Below are 19,689 nucleotides of genomic sequence, written 5' to 3' on the forward strand. Positions count from 1 at the left end.
TTCTGTTTTAGTTTTTTTGGGGGGTGAGGTTGGGAAGTTTCCTTGGTGTGTGGGTGGTTTTTTTTTTTTTTTTTTTTTTTTTTGAGGCTTTGTGGAAGTTGAAAGCTCTGACAAAGATAATGGACCAGGTTCTGGTTTCAGTTTCACCAGTATAAATCTTGAGCAACTCCACTGAAATCAATGGAGATGTTCTGGATTACATTGTTATATATGAAACAAAATCTAGTCCACTATGCTTGAAACTTGTAACCCCAGTTAGTGTAGCATTTGATAGAACACCTTTCTAGTGTCTTACAGATGTTGTACATGTGAAAAATATAAGCTCAGCTAATAATAATAGCATATGCTTTACTAGCTCAATAAAACTAGCGTATTCTTACAGCATTTAAAGGAACGTGATTGTCATTTCTTTTTCCCTCCCCTTCACAGAGCACTGAATGAGATGTGGAAGTGCCAGAATATGCTTAGGAGTCATGTACGAGAATTATTGGACTTGCATAAGCAGCCCACTGTACGGTTTTTAAAAACTTTTGTCATTAGAGCTAATTTACATAGAGCTAATCTTTTTTGTTTAATGTGATTATTTTGCTGTTTGGTTTACACTCACAAAATATTGGTCTTTCATTAAGTAGAAATAAACAACAGATATTTTAAAAATCACTTTCTGTAAGTAACTGTTTCACCTGTAGGGATCTACAGATTTATCATGATTTTCTGTTACCAACTAACAACTTCTTAAGGAGTCAAAAAGTCACATGTAACATTTTATTGTCAGTTTCTCACTTCCGCTTAAATCACTATGAAATGGTTTAAATGGACAGTGCTGTAACATCAAAATAATTATAATTTGTTCATGTTAAAGCAGAGTTCAAATGATATTTTAGTAGGATAGGATGTTGCTTGAATTCTCCTTATAGGCTGTATCCTGAAACTGTAGATGAAAATTCATGTTTGGATTATCATGTTTCAGTGGCTTGTTGTAGTTCTGCCTTATTACAAAAGGCAGAATGTATGCTACATATTAATTTTGCAGTTTTTTTTAGTGTAACACTTGTTATTAATACCATTGTACTTTCTTTTTTGTCTGTTATTCCAAAAAATTAGAATGGATAGGGCTGCAACAAAAGTAGTGACAGATTAAATGAAGTGTGTAATATAGCATATTACCTGTAGGGAACATCACTAATGCTTTTTTTTCTCCCTCCCCCAGTCGGAAGCAAATAGTAGTGCCATGTTTGGAAAGCTGATGACCATAGCAAGTGAGTGTGTTAATTTGTTCTGTAAATAGTTATTACAGTATACCTGAAGTTTGCGTGATTACAAATATTGAAATAATTAAATAGTGCTGAGTTACAAGTTGTAGGTTTATCTTATGTTTCAATTTTATTTAATAATATAGAAAACCTTCCAGATCCTGGAAAAGCACAAGATTTTGTGAAGAAATTCAATCAGGTTCTTGGGGATGATGAGAAACTTCGATCTCAGCTCGAGTTGTTAATCAGCCCTACATGTTCATGTAAACAGGCAGATGTCTGTGTGGTAAGAATATGGAACAACTGAATTTTATATGTAACATATTTGGGCTTAACTAGCCATTCAGAAGTGATGGCATCTCAAAGTAACTTAGGCCTGGTCTACACAGGGGGAGGGAAGAGGAATCGATCCAAGTTACACAACTTTATTCACGTAGCTGAAGTCGACGTACTTAGATCTACTCACTGCAGTTTCTTCACTTCGGTGAGTCGACTGCTGACGCTCCCCCGTCGACTCCGCCTGCTCCTCTCGCCCTGGTGGAGTACCGGAGTCGACGGGAGAGCACTCGAGGGTCAATTTATTGTGGCATACCCTTAATGTAGTTTTATGTGACCACTTTAGTTTCATATTGCATAAAATGTCTTTTTGGCCAACGTGAAAAAAGAGCTCTCAGATACATTTTAGAATCAACAACTCAGTTACTAAGAGTACATTTATTCACTTAATGTTGTTCCTTTTTTGGGTGATGGCAGTCAAACATGATCTCTGTAATAGTCTTTTTGTGATATTCTTTTAAGTCTTGTTTAATGTAGAGCTCCTGTACTTTGTCTTCCAACTCTACTGAAGCGTTTTTATGAATAACATAAACCTTACCTACTTTATAGATTTTTTTTGACTTCCAAGAACATTCCTTTGAAGATTGTATGTGTATTCTGCAATTGTGTTTTTGTCAAGGTGTCTACTCTTCGTCGTCATTTCATGTAAAATAATTGTCCGAGTATAAATTAGATGTCAGATGCTATTTCTTGGGTCTGCTGGTTTGACCATTATTTTTTAACGGAGGCATTTGTAGTCAAGAACATGTGCCTGGACCTCTTGTGAGAGGTTTGCAGTGTTGGATTTGTCACTCAGAGGTCCTAATTTGTTCAATAGTAAGACAGGTGATGCCCTGTATAAATAGTTTCTCTCAACTGTTATTTAAAAGGAGGGCTTCATTTTTTGTTGTCAGTGGCAATACCAACATATACAGAAAAACTTTCAGTATGCTCTTCAGTCCCAATGTACTCACAGACAGTCTGAAAGCTTAGTTGTTATAAAGGACAATAGAGTATTAAGAGAGGAAAGCTTCCTCAGTCCCACTGGTTCCTTTGACATCTTCGCTGAAGCAGCAATTTTTTCACACTTTTAGGAAGCTTAGATACAGTCCTTTTATAATTTTAAGGAGCTAGGTACGTAGGACCAAGAAGTAGATCATGTGGAAGTTTTCCATATTTAAATTTTGACTCTCCAGATTTTGTCCACCTGAGGGCCAAGTTGGCAACTTGTCTAGAGCCAGATGGCCTCTGCTGATTTTTTTTTTCTTTTTTAAAGCAGCAAACTCTATCTGTTTATTTTCAATACAGAAATGCCATTGCTCAGAACAGTCACATGCTGAGACCTGTAGTATCTGTATGCTGTACATATATATTAAAGATGGGGGAACTTTTAAAGCACATTGTGAAACTGTAGACCAGACTTTGGCCAATTCTGTTTCAAGTTTACATTTTATTTATCTTGATTTAAAGTATAAGAGAGTGCCTATATGCTCACAAGCTCTAGGCTTCCTGACAGTAATTAAACTTAAAATCCTAACAGTAATTTAAATTTAGTCACAGAAATATCACCTAGCAGCCCTGGAAAGTTAACATACCACCCAATAGATACCACTGCAGCAGCAGCAAAAGAAAAAAAAAATCCTACTCAACCAAAAAAATAATTCCCTCATAAAAACACCATCTCCCCCCAAATAAAGCCTTGGACTTTACAGTGAAATATGAAGATCAACAAATTCAGGCTATTTCAGACAAAGTGGGGGTCAAGTTCCAGAGCGTAGGACCCTCAAAAGAACATCCTGTTTTCTGTCTCCTATCTCTTGTTGCAAGAAAGGAATCAAACTTAAGTGTCTCCACTGGACTCAGCTGTGATAGTATTCCATCAGGAGAGTATATGTCCTATGGATCTCACTCCAGGTGCTCATTCAGCTTGTGCGCAAGATCAGACTCTTTGAATAGCATTGTTTGTTGGGCCTCTCATGCACCAGGCATGTCCTTATGTCCTTCCCCTACCTGAGAGCATTAAAAGCAGAATGGCTACAACCAACCCTCAGTTCCTTCTTACCGCCATCAGTGAAATTTTTCTTTTTGCAATTTCCTCCTCTAATTAGGCAGTTAAGGTCAACTTCCTAACAAATTTCCCCTTTCCTTTAATTTTTAATAACATTTAAAAAAAACTTAATTTCTTAAGTCGTCTGTAGCATTCTGTGCCACTTCTTAACCTAAAATGGTGTTTTTGAAGCCATTAGGCTTCAAACTCTGTCCATCGTATAACAAACTTATTCCTCTGACAGACTATCATAAAGGCTGCATGAAGGTGAGAGCCATGTGCTGGACTGCTGCTTGGTTTGCTGTACTTTTTCTACAAAAACAAGTAAATCAAGGGACCCTTAGCAGAAGTTTTACCTTCTTGAGCAATCAGTGAGAGGAACTTCAGACCTTGGAGAATGGGCATCAGTCTCCAAAATGGAGCTCATCACTTCTAAGTCCCAATCAGCCAGTGACCCTGTTAGCCAGCATGCAACACCTAAGGGCAGTACTAGCAAAGGAACTGTGACACCGTTGGACAATGATCTGAGACCAGCAAAAACTATCTTGGTACTGGCTACAACGCCAGCACTGAAAACTGATGCTGCTCCTCACCAGACAAGGGATATCAGAACACCAAGATAAACATGATTCTTGACACTCATCTCTCTTTCCGTAAGGAGAGGCATAAACCTTCACTCTCATCCCAGGAACGGAGCACTAATCCCACTCCTGTGATGGGGCAAATGACACTGGCACAGCTTCTAGCTTGGTAGCAAAGAGACTGAGTGCCTACATCTAACACCGTTAGCGACTGACAAGCACCAGGGTTGGCATTGGTAGTAGTATTTGCCCCAACAATAAAACATTTTAAAGGTGCCAGTCAACATGATGTTGGAGAAGGTTGCTATGTCTTTGGCACCAGTCTTGGCCCTGGTGGCACTACACTGAGCACCGGTGTACATTCCAGAGCTCACATTACTAGTGCCACCTCAAAGATCCAGCGGCACCATTGAAGGATGTCTACTCATTTCTCCCCTCCTCAGGACACCCCTTCTCCCTTCCATTTGCACAGATCAGGAGAGGGGTTTCACTCTTCAAATCAGGAATATTCACTTCAGAGCTTCAATCATCCCTCCTTGAAGCTCTTAACCTAGCTGTGCTCTTTTTCTGAACTCTCTCTCAACCCTGGGTTCTAAACCATCCCTTGCCTTTGATCTATCTTACATTTATAACTCCCAGGGTTACACCAAACTCGTTACACCAAATTAGGGTGCACCTGGACTGGAACAGCAGAACTGGCTCCAGTTTCATCTAAGGGGCCAACTACCCCGTTGCACACACAGTAAGACGTCACTTCAGACTTCTAAGCCACTTGTCATTGTGCACACACCACCAACTGGGCTTCACCTACGTCCTTTACAAGGCTGGCTAAGGTCGATGTACCATCACAGGAGACATCAAATGAACATGCATATCGTGGTTCCAGCTCACATTCTGTCATCACTGAGCTAGTGGTCAAATCCCAAGAATGTTCAGAAGGGAGTACTACCCCCTTCTCCACATCTCTTCCTACAAAAGACACTGATCACAGATGCGTCAGGGACAGGGATTGGGGTGCACAACTAGACCACCTCCAGATACAAGGAATGTGGTCTTAAAAGGACATGACTCTACTCTATACATAAATGGTCTAGAATTATGAGTGATCAGATTAGCTTGCATAACATTCCTTCCTGTTTTAAAGAATTCCATTATGCATATTCTCATGGATGACACATCTGCGATGTATTATGTAAACAAGCCAGGAGATGCCTGCTTGTCACACCTATGCCGGGAGGCAATCAAGTTATGGACATGTTGTTGACACCATGAGATAACTCCAACAGCTCTCCCAGGAGCCATCAGCAACTGAGCAGACTTCCTAGGCTTCAGCTTCCAGTCACTGGATCTTGTTACACCTTTATCTGCCAGAGTAAAGAGGAGACCTTTATTATAAAATTTCTGTTATCTGTTTAGGTACTTCTTTTTGATAAGCTAAATAGAATGAGCTCCTTGAATGTCTCATCATAGGGCATGTTGTCTAATCCTTTAGTCATTCTCACAGCTGTTCTCTGAACCCTCTACAATTTATTAACTTCCTTCTTGAATTGTAGACACCAGAACTGGATGCTGTATAACAGTAGTGGTTGTACCAGTGCCAAATACAGAGGTAATGTAACCTCTCTCCTCCTACTAGATATTTCCTGTTTTATACATCCAAAGATCAAAGTAGCCCTTCTGACCACAAGTGTTGCACTGGGAGCTCATGTTCAGCTGATTACCCACTATAATGCTCAAGCATTTTTCAGAGTCACTACTTTCCAGGATAGAGCCCCCCAGTCCTCTAAGCATGGCCTGTATCCTCCTCATTAGCTGTATGGATATACATTTAGCCATATTAAAATGTATATTATTTGCTTGCACCCAGCTTACCAAGTGATCCAGATCACTCTGTATTAGTGACCTGTCATCCTCATTATTTACCATGCCTCCAATCTTTGTGCCATCTTCGAAATTTATCAGTATTTTATGTTTTCTTCCAAGTCATTGATAAAAATGTTGACTAGCATAGATAGGGCCAAGAACCAATCCCTGTGGGACCCCACTGAAGCATATCCGCTGGATGATGAAGATATCCTGTTTAGTTACATTTTGAGCCCTATAATTTAGCTAGTTTTTAATGTCATTTAATGTTTGCCATGTTGATTTTGTATAGTTCTGGTTTCTAATCAAAATATCATACAGTCAAAATGCCATACAGAAATCTAAGGGATCAGTACTATTACGTTTGTCAACCAAATTGTAATCGTGTCATAAAAAAATAAAATTAATTTGACTAAACTCATTTTGATTGGCACAAATTATATTACTCACATTTAATTCTTCATTAATAGAGTTCTATAACATACGTTCTGTTTATTTTGCCTGGGATCAAAGTCAGGTTGATAGGTCTATAGTCACCCAGGTCATCCTATTTACCCTTTTAAAATTTGTTTGCAGTGTTGTTATAGCCGTGTTGGTCCCAGGATATTAGAGAGACGAGGTGGGTGTGGCAGTATTTTTCATTGGACAATGTTCTGCTGGTGATGGAGACAAAGATGTTGAGCTACACAGAGCTCTTCTTCAGGTCTGGGAAAAGTACACAGTGTCACAGCTAAATACAAGGTGAAACAGATGTTTGGCATAAGAAGTTAATACATATTCCAAGAGTTCGTTCAAGGTAATGTGGCCCATTAGAATCTCTGCAGCCATAGGACAAAATAGGCAGAGTTTTAGTGGGTTACAGATTGGTCTTTATTAAGACCATGATTTTTAGTGTCTAGCATAGTTATCAGTTTAAGCTCCAAGGCTTGTCTTTTGAAGGTGTTTTGTGCAGATTATCTTGGAGGAGGAGGACTGAGGTCAAATATGGAGTGATTGTTTTTTGAAAAGTGTTCGCCCACAGGACATAATGTGGTTTTGTCTTGTATCATTTTTCTGCGTGAGTTCATTTGAGAGTGGTAGTGAGTGTTGTTTCATCCATGTAGTTGTCGTTGGGATATTTAGTGCAGTGAATAAGGGACATCACGTTGTGATAGGTATGTGTAAGACCCCTGGATCTTGAAGGGGGAATTGTTGGGGGTGTTTATCACCATAGCAGTGGAGATGTGTCTACAGGTTTTACATCTGTTGTTCTGGCAGAGTCTGGTGCCACTTTGAGTTGGTGTATCCTGGGTGGAGGGAACTTGCTTCTGATGATGAGCTTGGCAAGTTTGGGGGGTTGTTTGAAGGCCAGAAGTGGGGGTTTGGGAAAGATTTCTTTCGGGATGTGGTCCCCATCGAGTATGGGTTGTAATTTGTTTAACGATACCCCACCTGGGTTCCAGAGAAGGGTGGTAGGTGACAACTAGGGGTTGTCATCAGATGTTTAGCTGCGTGTGTGTTTTCCCTCTGTGCTGTCCCAGCTCTGCACAAATAGCTGGCACAGCAGATCTCAAGTGAACCACCCAATGACCACAAAATCCATTAAGGTGCGAAGATGTTTGGTAGGTTTATTGTCAACAAAGCACGGTTTAGCTCCCCAGATCAATGTCTACAGTTACACTAGCACATGTATGCCGGTGACAATGGATGCAGCTCAGTCAGTGGCGGGACTTTCCACTGCCTCCTCGGCTGGACGAAGACACTCACTCTGAGATACATCTTTATGCACCAATACAAACAGGTTATGTACTCTGACGTATTAGGGTGCCACCCATTGCCTTGTACCTGTAGGTTCGATCAAAACATCTGTCTTCATCATGCTGTCATCCTGACCTTATCCTTATGATGGGTCAGCATGTTCCTGTTATCTTTGGGGAATGTGCTGGTATTGAGGTGTTCTGGTACCACCCTTCTGGAATGTGCTGCTTGCTTGAGTGCTTTGTACCTTGCATCACTTAGGAATATGTGTTTTTGCATTATGAGTCCTATGCTTGCCAAATTCTGTGAGCAGGGCCTGCCTCTTGCTCCCGACCTGACTGTGCTTTATGTCAGCAAAGTTTTGACCACTTTAGTTCAGGCCGCAGGCCTCTAATACAAGGTCTCAGGCTCTCTTCTTAACTACAGGGATATGTGGCTGGAGAGTTCATTTTTTCTGTATTGAAGCAGGTTGTCTTGGGGTATTTGTGTGTCTCATTCCATGATGCCATCTACTTCTCTGATGGAGTGTCCTTGTTCGGAGAAGGCAGTTTTGAGCGTGCTAAGATCTGTATCCCAGTCTTTCTCCTCAGAACATATTCTGTGGTATATGAGTGTGTGGCTGTAGATAACAGATTTCTTGGTGTATTTGGGGTGGTTACTGGATCTGTGACGGCAAGTATGGTCATCCATGGGCTTCTTGTGTATGTCTGAAGGGTTCCATTGTTGAATCTGATTATAGTTTACAGGAAATTAATGCTGGTGTGAGTGTGTTGTAGAGAGAGTTTGTTAGAATTCTTAAATGTGGACAACCTAGCACAATCTTGACCCATCGATTATATTTTGTTCAGTTCCATTAAAGTCCACCTTACATCAATTTCAGCATGCCACTCTCCTCCCCCCATGCAGTCTTGTTAAGTTTTCTCTGACCCGACTATATCCAGATTTTTAAAGAGGTTACTCAGTACTTACCCCACCAGTTCAAGAACCCCCTCCAAACTGGGATCCTTGCATCCCTCTACTGGCTCCTCGTCTCTATCACATCAAACGTAAGCTGTTCGTCTTCACTTTTAGTGCCTTTCATGGCCTGTGCTCACCCTATCTATCCTCTCATTCACTGTCAAGATGTCAACTTCCTCTTCCAGTTGGCCCAAGATGCCAGCCTACATGTCCCTCTAATTAAAGTTCAAACAAGCACCTTTGTTTTTTCGCCCATGCTGCCCCTTACACTTTAAAGAAATTCCCCATCAGCATCTGCAAAACTAACTCATTATCTTCCTTCAAATGCCTCCTTAAAATTCTTCTTTGCTGTGATGCTTACTAAAAAGTTGACAGCAGTTAGGCTGCTGGTGTACTGAAACCACTGCCTGCCATAGTGAGCAATACTGTCTCCTTGGGTATGTCTACACTGCAGTTAAACACCTGCAACTGGCTCAGGTCAGCTTGTTTGGGTTCTCAGGGCTGTAAAATTGCAGTGTAGACTATCTGGCTCAGGCTGAAACCTGAGCTCTGGGACACAACAATGGAGGAGGGTCCCTGAGCCCAAACATCTATACTGCAATTTTACAGCCATGCAGCCTGAGCCCCATGAGCCCAAGTCAGCTGATATGGGCCAGCCTCTGGTGTTAAATTGCAGTGTGGACATATGCATTATTTTCTTGTACTTCCATCTGTCTGTGCTCCCTTAACTCTCCAGCCTGGGCTGTCTCTCACAATGCGTTGCTTGTGACAAGCCACGAACCCTTCCAGGCACTATCACTTAGCACAGCAGCATGTGGAGCTCCAAACCCAGCTAAATTATGTGAATGCTCCCTGAGCCACTCATGACTCACACAGAGAAAGGCACCAGCGAATCTCCCAAGTCCCCAGCCTTGTACCTCCGGAATATACCGTCTTACCCTGGATAGAAGCCTGACCAATGTAAGTTTATTACCCAGTCTGCCCCTCCCTCGATGTAGAGACGATGCACACTAGCCTTTGTAAACTGAGCTGAGATTTCCCAAGCACTTCAAGCAAAACACACTGTTTTCGGCAAAATATAAAACAGGGTTATTAACTTCAAAAAGATAGATTTTAAATGGTTATAAGTGATGGGCACAAAAGATCAGAGATAGTTACCAAAGAAAATAAAAGGTAAGCACACAGTCTAAATCTTAAACCTTATTCGATTAGGCAGTATTTGGATCAAGCAGCTTTCTTCACCCCACTGGATATTGCAGGTAGGTTACAGTTCTCAGTACACAGGCTTCCCCTTTAAGCTTGGTACCAGTCTCCTCAGTCCAAATCTTTCTTTTCCCAGCATCCCATCTTATGTAGGGGAGGAGAAAGGCAAAAGCATGATGCCACTGTCCCGTATTTTATATCCTCAGTTCATGTGCCTGGAAAACATAAGTCCCAACATGTCCTGGTGGGCTTTGCTGAGTCACGGAGATAGGGTGACCAGATAGCAAGTCTGAAAGTCTGAAAAATCGGCACAGGGGTGGGAGATAATAGGCACCTACATAAGAAAAAGCCCTGAATATGAGGACTGCCCCTATAAAATCAGGATATCCAGTCTCCCTACATGGAGTTGAGCAATCTCCCATTGTGTAAGGCTTGTGAAGCTCTCTTTACAACATTGTAAGTCCCTTGCTTATCACTCCCCTGCTGATTAAGGGTTGTTTAATGCCCTCCTGAGAGAGTATCACCTTCTTTGTTGTCGCGGAAGAACTAGCACTGGAAGACTCTCAAACTTACAACATATTTCAGTAATAATCATACAACAAAATCTCCTAATTTCATATACACTAATGATAGACGTGTTTTGACAGAATGATGGGTTTCAGCAGATTGTGACTTTTCATATGATATCTTACATGGCACACTTTGTATGAAATATATCATAATTATATGATGGGTGAATATGGGGTTCCAGGGTGTTTCTTTGAGGTACAGAGTGCCACAGTAAGTAACCGTTTTTTCTTAGGTAGTGGGATGAAGTGCTTAAGCCATTGGTTATTTGCATAAAAGATACTGGGTCAGATTTATAAAGGTATTTAGGCACCTACGGGTGCAGATAGGAACCTATGTGGCATTACAAAAGTGCATAGATGCCTAACTCCCATCACTCCCATTAAAAGTCCATGGTAGCCACAGCCCATCCTTTTCAATGATTGTATGAACTGTGAAGCTAGTTCGTGAAGAATTGACTTTTGTTCAGCATTATTTCTACAAATACAAAATGTATAACACTTCAGAAACAATTAAAATTAGTGTAATGATTTTTGCTTGTAATATAACACTTTTTTCTTTTTGTAGCGGGAGATAGCCCGGAAGCTTGCAAATCCCAAGCAGCCAACAAATCCTTTCCTGGAGATGGTCAAATTTCTTTTGGAAAGAATTGCCCCAGTGCACATTGACTCAGAAGCCATTAGGTAGGCTGGAAGATTATACTGACCCATTACTGACTTTAAAGAGGATGTTAATACTAGGATTATCTTCCATATTAATTTACATCTGGTACAGAAGTATCTATCTGCATTTTTAAAAATTGTTTATATAGTTGTCTTCATTTCCATCAGTCTAGAAAACCTGACTTAATTTCTGCTTTTTTTTTTTTTTTTTTTTTAAGGCTTAGTAGTGCAAATTGTAGAAACATTAATATAAAAGATGGTATTGGTAAATTGACTATTTGGAGGCCTTATTTGAGGATGACAGGCATATATAACTTCCATATAGCTAACACTGGACACAGAATGCTATCTAATAATTGAATCAATTACTTTATCTTTGTGGGTTTGAGGAGGAGAATTTTGGGGTTCCTTTTGTGACTTACCTGGCAGCCTGATTATGTAAGTGAGCTAATACTACCAACTCAGTTTGTCACCAAAATAATGGCTTTGGGGAACAGGTGTGTTGAGGGGAGGTGGGATCATTTACCAAACTATTATATATGTGTTTTCATATTGTTTTGATTTAACTGAAATGGCTTTTTAAATAAAATATTTCCCAGAAAAATCAGGAACCTATAAGCATAACATCTTTTTACTAGTCCATGAGAACCAGGAAGTAAAGGATTTTAAAACTGACCAATCTAGTTCATTGCCAAAACTAAATGAAGCTAATCTGAAAATTCTTTGTCATAATAATCTATGGTGTCTCTGTTAATGCACATAATCAAGTTTAATAATATATCTTTATTTAACATTTCTTATTTTAGCGCACTAGTAAAGCTGATGAATAAATCTATAGAGGGAACAGCTGATGATGAAGAGGAGGGTGTAAGTCCTGATACTGCTATTCGTGCAGGACTTGAACTTCTCAAGGTATTCTACAGCAATGTAGATTAGTTTTCTTACACTGTATGGTAATGGAGTCCCCAAACAGCTTCAATAAATTACCCACTTCTTGTAAACAGTCAAAAAGTCACCACATCTTGGAATTTGGTTTTATTAAGAAGAGTAATACAAAAATACCATTATGTAATCTCCAGCCTAAGCCCCTTTTCTAAGTGTGGCCTGTCTGTCTCAGACCTTAGCTTCCTCACCACAGAGGGAAGCTCACATTTACTTCATATTTAGAGCAGAATCTAATAAACTACATCTGGTATGTTAGCAACCGGCAACAGCCTGCAGAGATCCAATGCCTGCTAAAAGGGATGCAGCAGGAAAATCCTGCCCCTCTGTTACATACTTTTCCCTTTCACACCTTTCTCCCAAAAAGCTATTTTTAGTCTTCATAATGCAAATGCTAAATATTGCAGCAATATTTGTTTAATATGAAGATTATATGTGATTCCTCCTGAATTCTCCTGTCTTTAAAAAGAGTTGCATCCTCCAGTGACTTCTAGAGAGGCTAAAGGAATTAGTCACTGTGTTATCATCAGCACTTTCTAGTCTAATCCATGAGACCATCCCCTATTGTCTACAAGACACTGAATAGTTTTCCAATTGCACCCCTATTAAGGTAGCAAATAGTGTACCAGTCAGTTGTAGTGGGGCCTCAGCTTTTCCACCTGCAGAGGAACTGCAGCTGATGGTTGTGACCAGGAGTCCCTATGGATCCAGTTGATGCAAACAGATTCTACACCAGGGGCGGGCAAACTTTTTGGCCTGAGGGCCACATCGGGTTTCCGAAATTGTATGGAGGGCTGGTTAGGGGAGGCTGTGCCTCCCCAAACAGCCAGGCGTGGCCTGGCCCCCACCCTCTATCTGGCCCACCCCTCCCCATTCCCTGTCCCCTGACAGCCCCCCCAGGACTCCTGCCCCATTCATCCCTCCCTGTCCCCTAACTGCCCCCCACTGCCCCATCCAACCCCTCCTCTCATTCCTGACTGCCCCTGGAACCCCTGCCCCATCCAACCACCCCTTCTCCCTGACCGCCCCCGGCACCCCTGCCCTGACTGCCCCCTGCCGCCCCATCCAATCCCCCTTCTTCCTGACTGCCCCTCCCCCTGGGACCCCTGCCCCCATTCAACTCCCCTGTTCCCCGCCCAGTGACCGCTCCGACCCCTGTCCACACCCCCGCCCCCTGACCACCACCCTGAACTCCCCTGCCCTCTATCCAACGCCCTGTTCCCTGCCCCCTTACCACACTGCCCAGAGCACCAGGACAGGCAGCTGCGCTGCCCAGCTGAGCTAGCCACGCCACTGTGCAGCCCAGAGCACCACCTCAGGCCGTGGCTCTGCAGCTGTGCTACCCAGCAAGAGGTTGCAGCTCTGTCGAACAGAGTATTGCGCCAGCGGTGCAGTGAGCTGCGGGGGAGGGGGCTAGCCTCCTGGGCCAGGAGCTCAAGGGCCGGCAGGAAGTTCCCGCGGGCCGTACTTTGCCCACCTCTGCTCTATATCTACAGTAGCTCAAGTCAGACAAGTCTTTCTGCATCCTGCCTGGTTACCATTCCTCTTGTTACCTACATGGGCCCAGTACATTCCCTTGACCCTGTGTAAGACCTGACTTCCCCCAGGATCTCAGGTGTCATAGTTCCATATAGAAGCTTAGGCAGGAGGGGCTGCTGGAACCAGTGGCAGCATAGCAATACAGTGGCGATGAACAGGATACCAATGCCTAAATAGAATGAAGGAAAATCCTGGCTGGAGGAGACAATCTTGGAACCAGCAGCTGGACCCTGCTGGAGCTTCCTGCTGGAACTATAGTTTCCTTGATCTCTTCTGGAGTCTTTGTGCTGCTGGGACGGCTTACCAGATGGAAGATCTCACTGGGAAGAAATTATCCAGAGAGTAGCAAAAACAAAATTTCACCTCTAAGCATGACCAGAGGGGAGTAAAGCAGAAGAGAGGAACTAAGTGGAGGAGGCACATTCTGGTTTACCCCTCACATTAGGGAGCCAAGCACCCCAAAAGATCTTAAATCTCCAAAAAAAGTGCCTTTGGGGGGGGGGGGGGGGGAAATGCTTAAGAAAAAGGAATTTTGAATATCAATACTACTTTATAAGCACAAACCTAATTCTACACTCAAAAGGTTGTTGGTGAATTTTCTTGGATGGTGTGTTAGAAGATCTGTAAGTTATACAAATTGGCTCTATATTTAGCATTCATGAGTTATGATGATGTAATGTAGAATTTTGTTCTTCATTACACTCATATATTTCACTTTTGAAGGAGTCTTTTGAATTTCAGAGGTTTAGACCTGAAAAGTGATTTTGAGAGGAAGGATTTCACATTGTGTTTAATAAGATAGCAATATTTACCAACTTTTTCCAACTTCAGCTATTATAAAATATTATGGCACACAATATTTTGTAATAATACATTAGTTATTTACATAGCATCAATAGTGCTGTAGGCACTTTATAAGGCAGGTAAGAACCTGTCTCATACCTTTCACTGAAAAGTTTACTGTATTCATATGGTTTGAGGGCAGGGAAACAAATATTTTATTTATTCATATTTTGGGTCATTTACAGTAAGACTGTACAATTACATTGTTTTAGCACATATAGGTACATTTCTTAATACGGAATTAACAGTATTAACCAATATCCTGTATATTGACCAGATAGTGTTATATAATTAACTACTATTTAGATTGTACAATGTCTGTTAGCATTATCTAACACAATATGGGGAATGGTAGGTGACAATAGCACTGTGACTGAACAGAGAATTTTAGCATGCACCTGTACAGTTACGGTTTTGGATTATTTCTTAATGCAGCTTAATGCAACATAAAGGTTTTTAGTTGTTGAGTGTTAATATTCCTCTGAGAAGGAAACTAAGGAGGGAAAGGTCTTTCAGAAGAAGAAAGTTTTGAGGAAGGACTTGAAGAAGAGTGTGGTAGCATGACAGATAAACGCATATGGGAGCCATCTGGAAGAAATCCAAGGGGGATGGACACTAATGGGAAAATTAGTCATGCAGCTTATGTGGAGTGAGTGGTACATGGTGTATAGCTGAAAGAACACTAGAGAAATAAGCCAGTACCAAGGTGTGTAGGGCAAGAATAGAGTGTTTTTTTTCAAGTAGTGTCCCTCTGGGTGCCCCACCTCAGGACAAGAAGCAATGGGCTTATATTGTCTCAAGGGAGGTTTAGGTTGGACATCAGGAAAAACTTCCTAACTGTTAGGGTAGTTAAGCACTGGAACATATTGCCATGGGAGGTTGTGGAATCTCTGTCATTGGAGGTATTTAAGAACAGGTTAGACAAGCACCTGTTAGGAATGGTCTAGTTGTTACTTAGTCCTGCCTTGAGTGCAGAGGACTGGACTAGATGACTATTGAAGTTCCTTCCAGTTCTACACTTCTATGTTTCTATGTATGTGCACTGTGTACTTTTGATCAGAGATTTTTGTCACACACGTCCACAGGTCTCTGCTTGTGCCCTGGATATTCCTGTGCTTTGATATGAGGGGGTGGGGAAAGAGGGTGGTAGACTCATGCCACTCCAGTTCCTTCTCAGTCAACTGTGGCTTAAGATGGTGTGTCACAACATCCGTTAGCTAGCTACTTCTCTTGCTTAATATATTTTTATTCCTTTGCAGTGAGTATCGGAATTCCCTCTTTTTTATTCCCTTCTTTCATTTGGTTGATTTGGGCCTTTATTTTTTCTCTGTCCTTGAGTTATGGGTTACACCCAAGACCCCAAGCTTCAAACTCTGCCAGACCTGCCACAGGTGTTTTCCCTGCATGACAGACGCTCAAGCTGTCTCTGCTGCTTGGGAGAGACTCATATCCCCTCCAAATGTAAGATCTGCTCAGGATTTAAAAGTAGATCTAAAAAACTGAGGGAGGACAGGCTAAAACTCCTGTTGATGTGGAACATTCTCTGAGATCTCTGGGGTCTGAGTCACTCCCTTCTCCCCTGCCCCTGCATCTAATTCGGTTACTCATGGAGCCCTTGGGGACTGTCACTGCTGACGCCTTAGAACTTCCCAGACCATCAATAAAGAAGAGATCCCATTCCCTGGAACAGGATAAGAGAAGGGGAAAGACACCCTTTTGGTCTGGATCTCAGGAGACCTCACATCCCTACACAGGTTATTGCTAAGGTCCCCATCCCTTCCAGTATGGAGACCCTGGCACCAGCTAGGGAAACTACACCGTGTACCAAAAAGCTGTCTGTTAACCCACGGAGGCACCAAAGCCGGCACCAGACCCAATGCCTCCAAAGCACAAGGACTTTAAGGTTAAACTGAAGTAGTCATCGGTACCACCTTCCTCTGCCAGCAGAGACACGTACATGGATCGCACTCCAGTACCACCCAACATACTAACTCCTGAGGGTCAGTGTTCGGAATTGTTGGTACCATCTAGTCTTCTTTGCCATAAGGATCTTCAGATCCTTGAAAAACCTGAGTCATCGTTGTTCCAGGTTACTGAGAGCTACTCCCCACTAGTACAGACTTACCTTCCAGAATTGATGTACTGTCTGGTACCAACACTGTCACTAGTTCCTCACAAATCCATTGAGGGTACCAAGAGGAACTTCCAACATATTCTCTGATACCATCTAACCAAGACTTGACCTCCGGTACCCACTCAACGAATAGTACTGCACTGTTTGTCCCTTGGATGGACATGGGAGTGACACCTCATCTGATTGAGATGTCCATACAAGGCTCCCCTACTTTACTATTCCAGCCTCCTTCTCTTGCAGTGCACCCTGAGGAAGCCCTTGCAGAACACACACCCAGCAAATCGGGTAAGGACAACCCTGTGGTCCTTCCCCCTTCCTCTTTCCATCTCAGTGGGCTTATTGGAACCCAGGGGCCCCTTGTGGCAACCAGCTTTACAGGATTCCATCTCTTAAGAGGATGTGTCAAAAGCATCAGCTTCACAGGAGTAACTTGCAGAGGAAGAAGAACCACTACTTTACCTCAAATCCTCCTCCTTGCCAGATGCAGTTGTTATGCCTCCCCCACCATCTTAGAATGACAATTTCAAGACCTTAACAAACAGATAGCAGAGACCTTGCAAATTCTATTAGAGTCAATGCAGGAACCCCAACATGACTTGTTGGACATCCTCCATATATCGCCTCAGGGCAAAATTGCCTTGCCTGTCAATGATGTGTTACTGGCCCCAGCCTGTATAGTATCAGCCTGTATCAGTCCTCAACCACTATACTACCTATGTGTAAACAGACTGACAAAAAAAATACTATATTCTGCTTGGAGTATTTTTTTCTACTACCCAACACCTAAATCCCAGTGGTTGAAGCTGTTAATGAGCAAAAGAGGCAACATAGATCCCGTTCAGCGCCATCAGACACGGAGCTGAAATAGCTAGATCTTCTGAGCTATTCTGAGCTCCTTGTAATTTCTAGTAGCCAATTACTAATTTCTGTGATGGCAAAATATTATTTTATAAACTATTTAAAGTTCTCATTTTTTCTGATCTGCTACAGGACCAGAGGGAACAATTTCAAGCTCTCATAACAGATGCCCAGACAATTGCCAAAGCATCTCTCCAGGCCTCACTTGATGCAGCCTGTACAGCTGCATGTTCCATGGCTATGGCACTGGTAATGCGCCAAGCTTTTTGGCTGCAGTCTTTCTGGCCTCCAGGGGGGAGGTATAAAACTGTTTGGGACCTCCCCTTTTGAGGGACCCAAATTGTTCAATGTTCCTATAGATTGATACCTTCATTCACTTTAGGACTCCTGGGCGACACTACAATCTTTGCATCTATGCACCTGCATCAAAGAGAAAATACAGTAGATCACAGTCAGTGCAATGCTCTCACCCAGTCCTCTACGAGTCCGCCTGATTGGCTGAACTTCCCCAAAAGAAGCTCAAGTATGCTAAGAAAGGGCCATACTCTGCAGTGACTTCCAAGTTGCCTACATCCTCAAAACAACCTTTTTGACTTGTTAGTTGAGGGTCATGAGCTCTCTCTTGCTCCAGATCCTGCTCTGTACCTATCTCCCCTCCACCTTTATGGGGATGATCTCTCCCATTTTCTGCCTCCCTGGGAGCTCATCACCTGAGACAGATGGATTCTGGAGTTGTCCATGGGTTATGCCATGCAGTTGAGGAGCACCCTCTCCCTGTCCCTCTTTATGGAGTGCTCTCATGAGGGTCTCTTGAGGCAAGAGGTAACAATCCCTCCCAAGCCTGGGGTGATTGAATCTGTTCCACTGGACTTTCCTTTCCTTGTCAGGAAAGGGTTCTGTTCCTGGTACTTCTTGTTTCCAAATGAAAACGGAGGATGGAAACCAGTTCTGGATCTTGGAACTTTGAACAGCTTTGTCCACCCTCAACAGTTCAGAAAGATAATCCTAGCAACAATAATTCCCTCCCTGGATTCAGGAGATTGGTTTGTCTCCCTTGACCTTCAGGATGTTTGTTTTCATATAACCACCGATCTCTCCACAGTTGTTTCCTACAATTTGTCGTGGGTAAGGACTGCTACTAGTATCACATCCTACTCTTTGGCCTCTTCGCTACCCCTAGAGTCTTTTACCAAAGTCCTCTTAGCAGTCTCAGCCCATCTTCGCCGGATGAGAATACCTGGATGATTGGCTCCTGAAAGATCACTCATTTCTCAAGGTGTAGATAGCAACCCACAGAGCCATATCACTGTTCTGTTCCCTGGGCCTCTGCCTCAATATAGAAAAGTGTGCACTCATGTCCACTCAACCTGGAGACTTCATCAGGGCTACTCTGGACTCCTCCACTGCCAGAGCATACTTACCTATGGAAAGGTTTGCCGTAATATCCAATCTCATTTCTACAGTACAAGAGAGCCTGACAACCACTTCAAGGGCCTGATTGCAACTCCTGGGCCATAGGGCAGCTTGTACGTTTGTGACACCCTTAGCAAGATACATTCCAATGTCTTCAAGCCTGGCTGAGAACCATCTACACCCCCAACAAGCACAGTTTATCAAAGCAGGTGTCCATACCTCAGAGGGTCCTCGATTCTCTAAGTTGGTGGAAGGATCCACAAAAAGTATGTGAGGGAGTTCCATTCTTGCAGGTTCTTCCCACAAGGATCATCACTACAGACACCTGCCTGATAGGCTTGGGCGCACAATTTCAGAACTTCACAGCTCAAGGCAAATGGACCCCTCAGGAGGTGATCCTCCACATCAGCATACTAGAGCGGAGAGTTGTTCTTGTTGCTTATCAGCACTTTCTACCCCACATCACGGGCCACCCAATCAGAATAATGCTGGACAGCAGAGCAGCAATATATTATATCAATCAACAAGGAGGAGCAAGATCCCAGTCCTTATCTGTAACACTGTAAAACTGGTGCATATCATGCCCCATACAGGTCTCAGCGGTTTATTTCAAGGACTTCAGAACACAATGGCAGACTTGCTCAGCAGACATTTCCACCTGCAGGAGCTGAACGAGGATTCCGAAGGATGTGTCTTTTTTGGGGTAATCTGGAGATGTATGGTGTTGCAAAGAAATCTAATACAAACTGTGGACAATTCTGTTCAAGGGAAAGAG

General features: G+C 42.6%; 1 protein-coding gene across 3 annotated transcripts in view; it reads left to right on the forward strand.

Annotated features, from left to right (window-relative positions):
* Window positions 1–19,689, forward strand: part of PDS5A (PDS5 cohesin associated factor A) — a 174,483-nt gene that overhangs the window by 113,354 nt on the left and 41,440 nt on the right. For all 3 annotated transcript variants that reach the window (XM_034771311.1, XM_034771313.1, XM_034771312.1), the window contains exons 14-18: window positions 430–511; window positions 1,211–1,259; window positions 1,400–1,539; window positions 11,091–11,206; window positions 11,992–12,097. In XM_034771311.1, coding sequence (XP_034627202.1) covers window positions 430–511; window positions 1,211–1,259; window positions 1,400–1,539; window positions 11,091–11,206; window positions 11,992–12,097 — 493 coding nt within the window. The remainder of the gene's footprint in view (window positions 1–429; window positions 512–1,210; window positions 1,260–1,399; window positions 1,540–11,090; window positions 11,207–11,991; window positions 12,098–19,689) is intronic.

The sequence above is a fragment of the Trachemys scripta genome, chromosome 5 (genome assembly GCF_013100865.1).
Source record: "Trachemys scripta elegans isolate TJP31775 chromosome 5, CAS_Tse_1.0, whole genome shotgun sequence".
Classification (NCBI taxonomy): domain Eukaryota; kingdom Metazoa; phylum Chordata; order Testudines; family Emydidae; genus Trachemys; species Trachemys scripta.